This window comes from Pseudocercospora fijiensis (assembly GCF_000340215.1).
Source record: "Pseudocercospora fijiensis CIRAD86 unplaced genomic scaffold MYCFIscaffold_6, whole genome shotgun sequence".
Lineage (NCBI taxonomy): Eukaryota > Fungi > Ascomycota > Dothideomycetes > Mycosphaerellales > Mycosphaerellaceae > Pseudocercospora > Pseudocercospora fijiensis.
The window spans coordinates 851,315-865,139 of record NW_006921537.1 but is presented as its reverse complement, the minus strand read 5'-3'; the positions used below and the strand labels follow the sequence as shown (position 1 = coordinate 865,139).

Sequence of the window (13,825 nt, the reverse complement as noted above, 5' to 3'; positions counted from 1 at the left end):
AGACTTCCGACCTATTGACTACGGCCTTCTTAGCAATATAGAGCTATCACCTATAGTTATTGCTAAAGGACACGCTAGTTACCTATCCGACTCTTAGCTAAACCGACTAATTTGTTACCCCTGCTTAGCTCTACTTCTAATAGGCCGGCATACTGTCCTTTATCGATAAAGTAGCGTAGAAGGACTTCGAGCAGTATATTAGAGGGGCTAAAAAGGAGGGCTTATAGTTGCCGTATCGGAGGGTTACGAGGAAGACAACAAAGAGCCTTCGCTATACTAATAAGATTATTAAAAGGGCTGCTAGCTATTAAGAGCGTATAGCTGATAGCCTTTAGAAGGTATAAGAAGGCATAGACCGCAAAGGCAAGCCTATATTGCCGCTAGGTTCTCGTCGTTATCTCAAATTTAGAAGGAGGTATATATACTCGGAGGAGTGCTTTCTCGGGCTAAAATCGTAGTGTCCGCTGCGATAGGTATACTTTAAGGCTCGTATCGATAAGGTACTATACCGTCTAATCGATAGCGAGGGTGCTAAGGTTGCTAGGTGCGGCAGTAAGGTTATTGTTGTTGTTTAAGTATAGAATTAGTCGTAGAATGGTATTCGAGCTTACTGTCGCGCCTATAAAGATTGCGTTATATCAGCCTTAGGGTCTAGCTAAGCCTAATCGGAAAGCGTCGCTTAGCTCGGACGGCAAGGTCCGTACGGCTTAGCCGTACGCTAGCAAACTCAAAGTTTGATATTCATTATTTAATTTAAGACAACAATACCTTCGATATACGAGACAACCTCCGTAAGAAGCATAAACTAACTCAGAAAGTGCTGGAAAATTATATAAATACCTAATTATCGAAACGGGAAAGCGACCTACTAGACCGGATACTATTCTATAAAGATTCGAGCGATCTAAGCGACATTCTAAGCTCCGAAGCTAATAAACCTCCGTCTCTAACACCAGACGAGGATACCTTGTTCCTCTAAGCTTCTAATTCTATACGGCTATCTACTTCGCAGTCCTCGAATATACCGAATATAGTACAGTCGATACCTACGCCTACGGTCGCCGAGTTAAGGAAACGTAGAAGAGGTAGAAACTAGCTAGATCCGGCGTTATAGGCGTATACGAGAGCACTAAAAGATAGAGAGCCTTTAAAGGTCGATAGAGGTAGGTATAAGGTATTCTACTATATACACTACGACGATAACGACCCTAATCGGTACGCGTCTAATTCTAGTAACGCGCCTTAGTACCTAGCTAAGAAGCACTTTATATTTATCGGTATTAAGAAGCGGAAGCTCGAAGGCACTTATTAAAAGCAGACGAAGATTGACCTCTTAGTACTATAGAAGAAGCAAGGCTCTATTAAGTCGGACAAGACTATAAACATACTTAAAGGTACCGCGGATAAGGACAAATTCAGATACGCCCTCGCTCGCTTTATAACAGCTAATAGTATCGCCTATACTGCGCTAGTTACGAAGGAATTCAAGGACCTTATACTAACAGTCAATCTATACGTAGAAGGAGTCCTTCTTAAAAGCTATACTTCACTGTTTCCTCGTGTTCTATATAACTTTGAGAGCTAGCGAGCAGTAGTCAAATAAGCACTATTAGTAGCGCTTAGTTGCCTTCACTTCTATACTAATACGTAGAAGTCTTAGTATAGCTATAAGTTCTTCTAAGCTATCAATTGCTAGTATATCAACACGTAGGGCCGGCTAGTCCAAATACTACTAGATTTGCTATAACTTCCACCTAGCTCTTATACTAGTGACTTCCTTACTAAGACTGTCCTACCTTGCTTCTTAACCTTCGAGATAGCTAGCAAACTTAGCTAGATAACGACTGACAGCGGCTCTAACAACAATACACTTAGTATAGCTATTGAGCGCTTTATAGACTTATAAGGCTACTCGTACTAGAAGAACCGTCGGCTCCGCTATATTAGTTACATCCTCAACCGTATAACTATAGCCTTTATGTTTGCTAAGGACGCAGAGGCCGCTAAGAGTAAGGAATTTAATTAAACAGTGCTTAGCAACGACAGCGACAATATCTCTATATCGAGGTGGCTAGATATAGACGTAGAGTGCTTCGTTAAACAAGGACTATTATAACGGCTATTCGCACTCGCTAAGCTTCTACGGAAGAACGACAATAACAATATCTTCTAAGAGGTCTGTAAGGCCTAGCCATAACTGCCACATATAGTACTAAAGATCCCCGGTAAAACGCGCTAGAATAGCTGGCTTCTAATAATAGAAGAGGCTATTCAAACTAGGCCAATCTTGAACACCTTCTTCGATAGAATGCCGCACCTACGTAAGTTTAGCCTAGCCGACGACGACTAGAAGGTTCTTGCTTATATAAGGAGGTTTCTTAATCTATTCAAAGAGGTTACTCTTCGGCTTTAAGGCTACGCTATTATATTCGATATATATCAAGAGTCTATAGAATACCTAAGAAGCTACTTTATACGCTTAGCTAGCGAGAATACTTACCGGACGGTCCTTATTAGGTCTATCAATATAGCAAGGACGCTATTCGACAAGTACTACGTCCTTAACTAAAAGAGCCCTCTCTACGTTACTATAGTACTGCTATATCTAAGCCGACGACTTGCCTAGCTTAGAGGCCGCTCCGCGGTAGATATAGACACTACCTTATTACAGTCTATAGCGCTTTAGAAGGACTATAAGACACGCTTCGGAAATAGCCGTTAACTACTAGTCACGCTATAGCGCTCCTTTAAAGGACTATCGGACCTCGAGCGCTAGTAAATTGAGTCTCAAACTAACCTAGTTGCTACTAATAAGGACCCCTTCGAAGCCTTTATCTATACTAGTCTAATAGCACTACTACTAGTTGGCCTCGAGAAGCTAGTTATAATAAGTCCTATCGACTAGTAGGTTCAATAGCGGAAGACCTGCGATCTAGCGTTATAGCAATTAGCTATTAATATATTGTTAGCCTTTACTATATCCGCTGAGTCCGAGAGGACCTTTAGTATAAGCCGCCGCACCGCTAGATAGGACCGTGCACGTATAAGTAGTGACTATATTCGCATAAACGAGTGCTCGAAGAACTAGATAAGAACAGGGGTTGCTAAGGTGCTATTAGAATTAGCCGTGCTAGAAGAGGTAGAAGAAGAAGGAATATTGCTAGTCTTATACTCGGTCTTAGGCGCTACTAACAGCGACAGCGGCCTATAAATCTACCTCCTTCTTAACCCTGAGCCTCACCACGGCCGCTGATTATATGATTATGTGACTATAACTACTGATTATTCACTTATTATTGACTATGATTATGATTATGGCCGCTGACTACTGAGTACTCAGTAATCAACTTCTATGCTTCACACACTACCACGATAACAACAACGTGCACAGATGCTGCCAAAGCCTGCGAGCACCCCTTCGGCATGCTCAATGCTGGCCGAGAATGCCTCGCCGAAAGGCAAACGACACTTCTGAGCGTCACCATCGGACTCGCGATGGCTGTATGACCTGCCGAAGGCGACGCATCCGATGCGACCAGGCAAGACCAACATGTGCCAATTGCAGCCGGAAGGGCTTCCAGTGTATGCGTCAAGTTCAGCTCAAATGGCAAGCGGATTACAAGTCACAAAACTTGGCCTTCGGCCGGGAGGGCGTGTGGAGGAAACACAGAACATCTGCAGATAGAGCCTCAAGCCGTGGCAACAAGACATGGGTTCAATATCCGCTTATACAGGCATACAACTTCATCTCTCATACTGTGGACCGCGACACCGGCTCGATGATCGGATCGACGAGCTTCTTGAAAGAACAGCATCATCTCAATCTGGACCTAGAACGACCATTCTCGACGTTCCCAAATGCCGCGGTCACTGTAGACGCGTCCGTTCTATCATACTACGTGCAGAATCTTTGTCCTCTCACGACCCTGAGTCGACATGCTCGGTCGCCTTTCGTGACGCTTATAATACCATCGCTGCCGACTGCTTCATCTGCAGTACTAGACGCCATTCTTGCTCTGGCGGCATGTCACGGCTCGTCGATAAACAAAACTTGGGCAGCTTCTGCCGCGCAATTGGAAGCAAGAGCAATACACTCCCTGCGACACCGCTTGGCCAATATGACCGAGTATGAGCTTGCCACGGATCCTGATATTCACATCGTTACAATGATGCTCTGCTTGTACGAAATTGTCAACAAATGCGACAAACAATGGGTCATTCACTTAAAAGGCGCACGTGAGATAGCTCGGACCAGGCGAAGGCTCATCAGTGCCAATCAAGTCGAACAAGGTCTTCTCCGATTCACGGATTCCTTCTTTGCATTTCAAGACGTCATTGGCAGAACTGCCTGCGGCGAGGAACCAATTTTTGACAACACATATTGGGACGCATCCGACGCTCGAGTGGATGCTTGGCTTGGATGTAGCCCGGCATTGGTGGCGGTCATATGTCAAGCAACCGAATTGAGCAGGCAAAAGAGGGACTTGACAGCCTTCGAATTTCAAGCCAGAGCTGCAGGCTTGGAGGCGCAGCTAGAACGTCTCGAGCAAATTGTGCCAGACGCAAACGACACAAACTTGCAGAAATCTGCTGACGTGAAGTATCTGGCCGCCTCAGTCGTCATTCATTGCGCGCTTAATGATGCTTTGCCGAATATGAATCTGGTTCGTCGTTTAGTTGCTCAGATCTTGCTCTTGGTCAAGTGGTTCGTCGAGCAGAGCCTCGGCGCAGGTCTCCTATGGCCGCTGTTTGTTGCTGCGGCAGAACTTGATCCTACGAATGACGACTATGCCACAGAAAACGGTTCGGATATCATCGTGGGAAGAGCTTTTGTCCTGCGTGCTCTTGACTGCCTAGCGATTTCTAGCGTCACGAATGTCAGCAAGGCAAGACAAGTGATTACGGAAATCTGGCAAGCTCGCGACGAAGCTGTGGAAGACGTTCCGACTTTCCCGACGAATGACTGGGAACACTACGTTGCGCCACGGAGTTCCAATCTCAGTCTTGCATAGCAATGTCGGCTCGACTCCTGCTGTAGGCCGCAGGTACGGGCTCTGAATGGAGTATGGAGGTCTTGGCCTATCCTGGTGGAGGTGAAGATCGCTTCAGTGCAGCAGACAGTCCTTCCCGCGAAGCATACAACGCCGATAGCTGGTGACAGCATTTTCACTTGGACATCTAACACCTGGACGTGGTATTACTTTTGCATTGCAGGACCCTCGAACAACGCTGAGCAGTACAAAGGACACTCTTAACATCCCGTGAAGGGCACTTGGGGTCTTTCTGCCCTTTGAAAACGGCTACGGATGGCTCTTCACCTTCTATGGCGCCGGAGAGGCACTCCGAGATACGAAAAGTTCTTTGCTGAACGCGGCGAGCATGTGATTGCTACTCGCATCGATGCTCACTGAGAAGTGGTATGAGCTACATGACCACATATCGTTTCTTTACAAAACGAAGAGAGGGTCTTCTGAAGCACGAGTCATGACGTCAGTCTCATCAAAATATTGTGCATCTTCGAAGATTGCACTTCACCTTGTGTAGAGACATCGAGACGAACTCATGCTTCTCACCCTGCGCAAATCCCTGCGACAAGTCTTTCAAATCCAGAGCACACGACAAGCTTATCTAGACCTCAATTTCGTACGAACGCGATCCTTCTCAGTCATGTCGTGGATGGATTCGTGGAGCCGACCATCGGCCAACTCAAAAGTACCAGCACCATTATATCTGAGCAATGAAGATGTGCCCTACTGTCGGACATGTGGCAGAGTCATGAGTATCGTGTCCAAAATGTCCCACAATCTCAACATCGCTAATGGTCGAAGATTCCAAGAAAGCCACCAAGAAGACCTCGAACGAGATCAAATACTGTTCAGATCGATGCCGATCCCGGAAACCAGGAGCACTTGATCGAAGAATAGAATCGACCATAGCGTCTATGCTCAACGATGAAGCCGGATCTGGAATCGAGCAGACGGCCGCCAAGACTAAAGTTGTCAAAGGGGATCCTCGACTGATCGTGACCATGGATGAGATCGAAGAAGTCATTTTTGGGAGCAGATTTGATGCGGAGAAAGTGTATGGTAGACGGAAGAATCGCAAATCTAGAGCTATTCCTCTCAAAAACGGCGAATGGAAAAGCGTAGACATGGAGTCTGAAACCGAGGACGACATCTCTACCCAGCGAGAAGATAAGCACGACCATCTTTCAGTCGGCGAGGAGAGCGTCGGCTCAATACCTTCAATATCTTCTGTAGCTTCAGTCGATGGTGGCGTCCGCATACGTCCTCCTCAAGAAGAATCCGAGATCAACTTTGCTGCGGGAGGTGGCGAAAGAGGCAGGCATGAGAAGATCGAAGAAACTCCCGACGATCTTCAGAAACGAAGAGAAGGCGCTAAGAGAGCTGAGGAGCGAGAGATGGTGAGGCGGGCAGCGAGGCGAATCATCATTTTTGGAGTCGACGTCCCGAAACGCGCGACTAATGGAAAGAGACCAGCAAAGAGCAAATCGAAGGGCAAGCACGCCGATGAAGATATTGACGAGGGGACCACGGAGATCAGGAGGGCAGAGGCACTGATGGCAGGTATGGTGGTCGAGCCGTCCTTTGCAAAAGGGAATTGGGCGGTGAGATGGAGAGACTGAATTACCACCTCGTCTCTGACAGAATTGCTGGGTTCACATCGGGCACATTTCTGGGACTCCATCGACCCTCCATCTCACAAAGAGTTCTTCCGCCAGCGTGAAACGTACCATATCATGACCGAGGTGCTCGAAGATTCATGCTGGAGGCTGTCTCCAATCAGACCCTGGCTTCTTTAGCGTGAGGACTGAGTGGGTTCTCAAGTTGCTCCCTCGAGTGAATGATCGTGATCGTAGGTAGGTAGATCCGTGCGAATTTCTTGCGGGTTGAGAAGGATGATATCTTTGCTCGATCAAGTTCGTCCGAGTCAAAGACGCTGATGGAATTTGGAAGCAAGTCTTGGTTTGGGAAAGACGGCCTTTTCCTATATAAGTATAACCAGTGCTTCTCCCAGTTTCTGATCAGCGAAGAGTGTCGGGCGGTTCAAGAACAAGAACATCAAAGACCTATTAGCGACTTGAATTCGAATGCAACGTGATTGGCGAGAAGCGGTCAGAAACCGGTCATACAAAGTGCTCGCTAATGCTAGTTTTCGACTGACTGCAGAGTTGCCAGTACCTGTAGCTGACGTTTTCGTTCAAGTAATTTCATAATTCATAAATCAATAATAAAGTACAATCTATGCCCTAGCTATACAAATCTCAGAACACCAGATTTCCACTCACAAGACATGCCTTCTAGATGACTAGATATAGACTTGTGAGTAAGGCCGGCCCAATGAAAAGTCCGGTCCAAAAAATGGCATTCCCAAGCACCGTTCTCCCCTTCATGAACTTACTCCTGCTAAATGCCACCAAAGGCATTTGCAGGAGTTGCATCCAGAAGAGATAGCCTCGGACTTTGCTAAAGATCAGAGCCATGCACATTTCGTGCACCAAGGCCGAGAGGAGAAATGTCACAAATGTGGCCGCCTTCCGGCTGAGGTGGAAGGTGGAGATACTGCTGTGGTAAACGTGTCGCAGCAAGAAGTTGTGGACTGGTCGATTCCAGTCTCGAGCATACTGGTCCCACGTGACGCTGTTCCACCAGTCGCCGTAGAAGCCTCGATCGGCGAATCGAGTGACTTCGGCGAGGACGTTGAGGATACATTCCCAGATCACGTACCAGGTAAGTAGCTGTTCGATGAGCATGGGAAATAGCATGTCGCTGACAATGAAAGGAAATTCTCGCCATCGGTCCTCGAGAGGCATATTCGTCTCCTTCATGTCGAGACTGCGCCGGACGAGGGGGTAGATGAAGCCTTGCGAGATGACTTGCATGACGCAGAGAACGCCGAAGGTGGCAACGGACTTCTCCAAAACATACCACCAGTTAGTCCTCTCTTGACGGGGATAGTCGAGCTCGTAGACTAGGGTGGGGAAGCAGGTATATTCGATGTAATTGCCGAGTGTGAGATTGTTCGGGTAAGCCTTGGCATTGCTGTCGCTCTTGCCGCGAAGCTCTTTCTCAAGATCAGAGATCTCGTGCTTGACAATGTCGGACATGGTCGACATTTGGTCGGCAGTGAGAGATTGGCCTGACTCAATCGCCGCGGCAACGCTTGCAACGAGAGAGTGCTCTTTCTTGAAATTGGTGGATGTTCGCGGTCCGGTCGAAGGACGTCGCCTCTTCATATCATCGGTCTTTGGACTGAGATCGACACTGGAAGAGACTTCGATAAAGGACTCGCGGGGTGAAGTCGGGCTGGTGGGCGGAGAGAGTAGCGGCTCTAGATTCTCCAAATCCTTCAGCTTTTGCTCCAGCAGACGTTTCCGCCTGTACACGCCGGACAGATAGCCGTTGTAGAAAGCATAGCTGTGTTGCTTCATCAGAAAGACAAGTCCATGGAGGACGACAAAGATGGTATGCGTCCATGGCCATTGCCGAAAATGTGCCCATCCAATCACCGATCCCAGATATGCCATCTGCCAGATATTTTGAACGACCCAGCCACTTCTGCCCCAGCTGATATATCCACGGCTGACGAGTTTCTGGAAGAAGTATCCTTCAAAGGTCGCGATCCACATGACTCCATCTGTGACGCCTAGCAAGAATACATCTCTTGTGAACATCATCCTCATGATTTGATTGCCGCCCAGCCAGCTGCCATAGTCGCGCCAGTTTCGCAGGGCGACTTGAAAGAAGATGAGGAACATGCATATCCAGAATAGCGTGAAGAAGCCAAAGAAGGGACTGTCGGCACTCGCGGGATTCTGCCGATCGAATGTGGTGAATCGACGTGTGAAGACGAGGTCGCGAAAGTTGATGCGCGGCGGCTTCTTGATCTTGCCCTCTGCCTCCTCCGCTTCCCTCTCAATGCCCTTTCTTAAGATTGCTTTGATTTCAGGATCATCGGCGGTGAGAATGTACTTTCCTTTCCTATCTGTCCGCGCCAGTCTGATCTGAATGCTATTGCGTTTCTTATGGCCGCGCTTTGCTTCTGACGCAGATTCTTCCTGCTCGCCGTTCTGCTCTTTCCCTTCCATCTTGGAATTGCTAGGTCGGTAGGCTTCGTCGAGGCTGCGTCTGGTATTGAGGATCAAGGTGTCGGGATCGAGTTGGAGCTGGTCATAGTTCTCAATGGCGTCGTCTATGTCAGACGAAACTGCCGAGTCGTCTGACTGAGGGAGAGATACCGAGTGCCCGAAGCTGTCACTCGTTCCCTGCACACTCTGTGGGTAACGGGCAAGGCTGGCATTGAGCGACGCATTTTTGTTGGACTTTGGAGAGCCCGGCGGCAGCTCGGCGACGCCATTGTGACCGAGAGTGCCTGTCAGCCGCGCGACGTCGAGCGTGTCCTTGTTGGGAAGTGCTGGGCGGATGCAAGTGCTGGCATGCGTATGCCGAGCTGTCATGGTTCCGCAGCGCGGACAAGGATGCTGACGCTTCACGCGTGAGACAAGTGCGCTTGACCACGCTAAACGCGGAGTTGACCCTCGCCACTTCCCCGAGCCCCAGCTACCCGCCCGAGCCCCAGTAGATATACCAATGTAGAATCGTCCTGAATTAGATTACGTGCTGTTTCCACCTATTATATATTATATCCGTTCTTGGATAGTGTTGTTAACAGGCGCGGAGGTCGCGCCTCGAATTCGCGCCTCGAATTCCACCGTAGACCTAAAGTTCGCATTTCTTCCCCCTTTTGCAGCAGATTACCTAGTAACTACCGAAAATGGCTGAATCTCTATCCTACGACGAGTTTCTCGATAAAGTTATCGCCGGCGGCGGTAACGGCGCGGCGGCGGCGGCGGCGGCGGTAGTAGAAGGTGTAGAAGGCGCGCTCTCGGCGGTAGTTGTTGAGTCGCAGAAGGAGGTAGAAATAGAGGTAGAAGGTATAGAAGGCGCGCTCTCGGCGGTGGTTGTTAAGTCGTAGGAAGAGGTTCAATTTGTCTCGGAGATACGTATTCGAGGCCGCTCGCGCTTACTGTCGCTATCGCTGCCGCGCGAGCGTGTTAATCTGCTAGAATATCGATCAGTATCGCCGCGACCTTAAAAGCACGAGTTTATAACGATTAAGCGCCCTCGTAGGCTATTGCCTCGCTAGTCGTCGTTTCCTTCGAAGAATGCGCTCGTACGCTATATTTAGTCGTTTAGTGTAGACACTAGATTCGAGTTCAAAGAGTAGAAACCTAAGAAGAATAAGGATGGTATCAAATACCGCTATCTCTACGTCTACGGCTGCTTTAGTGAGCCTAATAAACGTACCTAGACAACGACTAATAAGGCGAAGAAGAAGACAAAGAAGATTAGCTGTAAATTCTATTTCTACGCTATTGCTATCGACCCTCGCACGCCGGATAGTAAGTAGTGTATTCGCTACTCTTCTAAAGATATACATTGCTAGTATAACTATAGACCTAACGACGTTGTCTTATTAACTAATGTGCGTGTCCGTACGAGGTCTTAGCAATTCCTTAAGCAACTAGAGCGATTATAGCAGTTACGAATGCTAACCTCGAAGATTATTCTAGCGAAGCTAGAAGAAATTTAGGCGGGAGGCGGAGCATTCGAGGAGCTTGCGACGAGAATGCGTAGCTATACGTCTAAATTTCTAGAAGCGAGTGCGAAAGAACAGTTAGACTCTCCGAGTCTAACCTGTATACTGTATTGTGTATTACATAGCGTTATGTGTGTGTTAGGTAAGCAGCGGAAGGGGGTTAGTAAGGAAGATACGACGCTATACAAAGTCTAGGAGCGCTTCTTATTAGTCAAAATTCAAGAAGTTATTACGTATATAAAGCCTTAGGCCGCTTACTTTACCTATACCTACCGACTTTTATAATAACAACTACTTCTACAACAACTACTTCTATAACAGTAACGACCCTGCCCTTAATTACGAACGCGACTTTCGCAGACTACCGAACTACGAGTACTATTCTAACTATCTAACGCCGTATATACGACGCGTAGACGTACGACCTCCCTTAGAGCAAGAATCTCTATTGTTCTTTGTACGAAACCACTTCGTAGCTAAGATTAGGACGAATTTCGAAGGCGTCTCGGCATCTCCGACTTACGGGTCTTATATAAGATACATCGATGCTAACGATAAGTAAAAATGTTAGGATCTAGGGAAACTGGCTCTAAGCAATGTTATCTAAAGAATACTTATAGTCTGTAATTTAAGAGCTATTAGGACTCGACATATTAACTTCTATATAGTCGCAGCTAATCCGCGGGTACGACGGGAGCAAGATTATAGATATGCGATACTATTAATTCGGTATAAGCAAGACAAGTGCTTAGGCTGTCGACAACGCACCTACTATCGACCTTCGTTCTCGACTATAGAAGCGCGTATAGGATTAGAAGATAGGCAGACTATAGCTAGAGAGCCGTGCCGCCTAGATCTTAGACGATAATAGTATATACATCCACTATTCGCCGAGCTACCTTAAACCCTCTACGAACGATATCGGCTTCTTAATACGCACTCTAGCGTTACTAGACCTAAACAATTAGACCGACATAACTAGACCTAAACATCCGGATAAAGAGACTAGTCTCTGCCCCTCTAACTCCGATGCTTCGATGCCTCTAGTAAGAGTAAGAGCAAGAGCGCTATAGAAGGACAATAGTACTATACAACACCTGCCCTCCCGTAGGGAGCAACCGCCGTCCGCGTAGGACCGCCTTCCGCGTAGGAGCCTATCCGGAGGACTAATACAAAAAGGAGTACTCCGCGCGGTAGGTATAGGGGTTTAGGAGGAACGACTATCCCCCTACCCTAAGCGGCAACGTTAGTAAAAGGATGTAGATACTAAAGCGGTAAGGCTATAGAGGGTTTAGGAGGAACGACTATCCCCCTAGCCTCTAAGCGGCAACGTTAGCAAAAGGATGTAGATACTAAAGCGGTAAGGCTATAGGGGGTTTAGGAGGAACGACTATCCCCCTAGCCTCTAAGCGGCAACGTTAGCAAAAGGATATAGATACTAAAGCGGTAAGGCTATAGGGGGTTTAGGAGGAACGACTATCCCCCTAGCCTCTAAGCGGCAACGTTAGCAAAAGAATGTAGATACTAAAGCGGTAAGGCTATAGGGGGTTTAGGAGGAACGACTATCCCCCTAGCCTCTAAGCGGCAACGTTAGAGAGGTTTGTAGGTACTACTAGCGCTTATAGTAGATAGTAGAATTGAATCGATTAAGCGCATTTCTAGCAAAAGCACGCTAACAAAAGTGATTAACACGATAACGAGCCGAGCAATCCGTACCGTTTAGTATTCCGCCGTAATAGCACGCTACCGCATCCTGCTTTTCACGTCGCACCCTCCACCGATGCCGCTGCCTAGCAAAAGATGTTGCTAGCGTATATAGCACTAACCGAGTTCAAAAAGAATGTGAAGAACATTACTAGAGCAAAACTATAGAGCGGAAGCTACGCGGGGCCTACACTGCGGACAAATACGATTCCTAAGCATTAACCCTTTAAGTAAGGCGAACCTTACTACTCGACTTATAATCGCCTTAACCTATAGAAACTAGACGAACTGCGTTTTTTAGACAATCGAAGGCTGCTAAACCTGACACTTAAAGGCTGCCTAACCTAATAAGACTTCCGAAGAAGCTCGACAATATAGTACCGACAATTCCCTATATAGTTAGTTTAGAGGGTAACTAAGAACCCGGATAGCGCGTCTTACGGCGGTTTGAGAAACCTGCTGAAAATTACGACAATGCTGTACCCTAGCTTAGTTTAGAAGACCGAGTAGTCTGTATGCAATTATTAAAGGCTTGCTCTAATTTATAAGTAAACAATGCGGAAGAACTCGGGGGTTATATCACTCAAAGCGGGAGTAGAGCTGTAAATACTCCTTACGTTCGCCTATTATAGTAGACAAGAACGCGCTCGTATTGTGATTGGACGTAGGGCTGCAATTCTTATATACTAATATAGCATTATCGTTACTAGCGTTGTAGTAGCGCAGTTAGAAGCGTAAAAGGCACGTAGGTAGGTAGCGAGGTAAGGTTTAGACAATGCTACAGATTGAGCGTTCAATCTACGTACTAGAAGCAACATTAAGACTTCTAATAAGTTAGTAGGCTAATATGTCTCAACACCTAGGTTCTTTAATGTTAACGTTAATCGAACGAGTTAAGTCGATTAGGCACATTTCTATAAAAACAACGCTAACAAAAGTGCTTAATACGATAACGAGGAGACCTTAGGCATCGAGTATTGTAGGTATCGATACGATAGGGACATTCCGTACGGTAAGGGAACGGGGGGTTTAGGAGGAACGACTATCCCCCCTCCCTCTAAGTACTAACGTTAAAGAAGGAGCACTCCGCGCGGTAAGGGAATAGGGGGTTTAAGAGGAACGACTATCCCCCCTCCCTCTAAGCGCTAGCGCTTCTAAAGGTAGGTTAGTAGAGACAGTAGTTGACACATACATTGTAAATAAAGACAAAGGTCCGTACTAGTGAATTCTGTTACATATAAGAAGCCGCACTCTATTCCTATTCGGGCGTAGGCTTCTAACTAAGCGGCACTATAAATAGACGCCTCCTTTACGACTTCCACTTCTCTTCGTGTCTTGCCGCGGAACCTTAATATACCTACCTACATACACAAATACACACATTCTAGTTAATCCGAACACTAAATACTTAGCAACCTATACGACCAACTAAGAGACAGCAGCATTATAGCGGTGCAATCGAAGCTCGCGATTTGCGATGCCTCGAGCACCTCCTATACTC

At 47.0% G+C, this 13,825-nt stretch overlaps 3 protein-coding genes across 3 annotated transcripts; 2 read left to right on the top strand and 1 right to left on the bottom strand.

Moving 5' to 3' along the window:
• Positions 1-3,485: 3,485 nt before the first annotated feature.
• MYCFIDRAFT_2620 (uncharacterized protein) lies at positions 3,486-5,006 on the top strand (the record flags this gene model as incomplete). Its single annotated transcript, XM_007929682.1, has 1 exon — positions 3,486-5,006. A coding segment is annotated over one exon (1,521 nt), but the record flags the coding sequence as incomplete, so codon positions are not given.
• Positions 5,007-5,562: 556 nt separating this feature from the next.
• On the top strand, positions 5,563-6,646 carry MYCFIDRAFT_46380 (uncharacterized protein; the record flags this gene model as incomplete). Its single annotated transcript, XM_007929779.1, has 3 exons — positions 5,563-5,784; positions 5,837-6,466; positions 6,548-6,646. The coding sequence occupies 3 exons, from the start codon at positions 5,563-5,565 to the stop codon at positions 6,644-6,646; spliced, it is 951 nt and encodes a 316-aa protein (XP_007927970.1).
• A 572-nt stretch (positions 6,647-7,218) lies between these two features.
• On the bottom strand, positions 7,219-12,473 carry MYCFIDRAFT_208180 (uncharacterized protein; the record flags this gene model as incomplete). Its single annotated transcript, XM_007930002.1, has 4 exons — positions 7,219-7,304; positions 7,331-9,624; positions 12,385-12,406; positions 12,447-12,473. The coding sequence occupies 4 exons, from the start codon at positions 12,471-12,473 to the stop codon at positions 7,275-7,277; spliced, it is 2,373 nt and encodes a 790-aa protein (XP_007928193.1). The 3' UTR covers positions 7,219-7,274.
• Between the last annotated feature and the right edge of the window lie 1,352 nt (positions 12,474-13,825).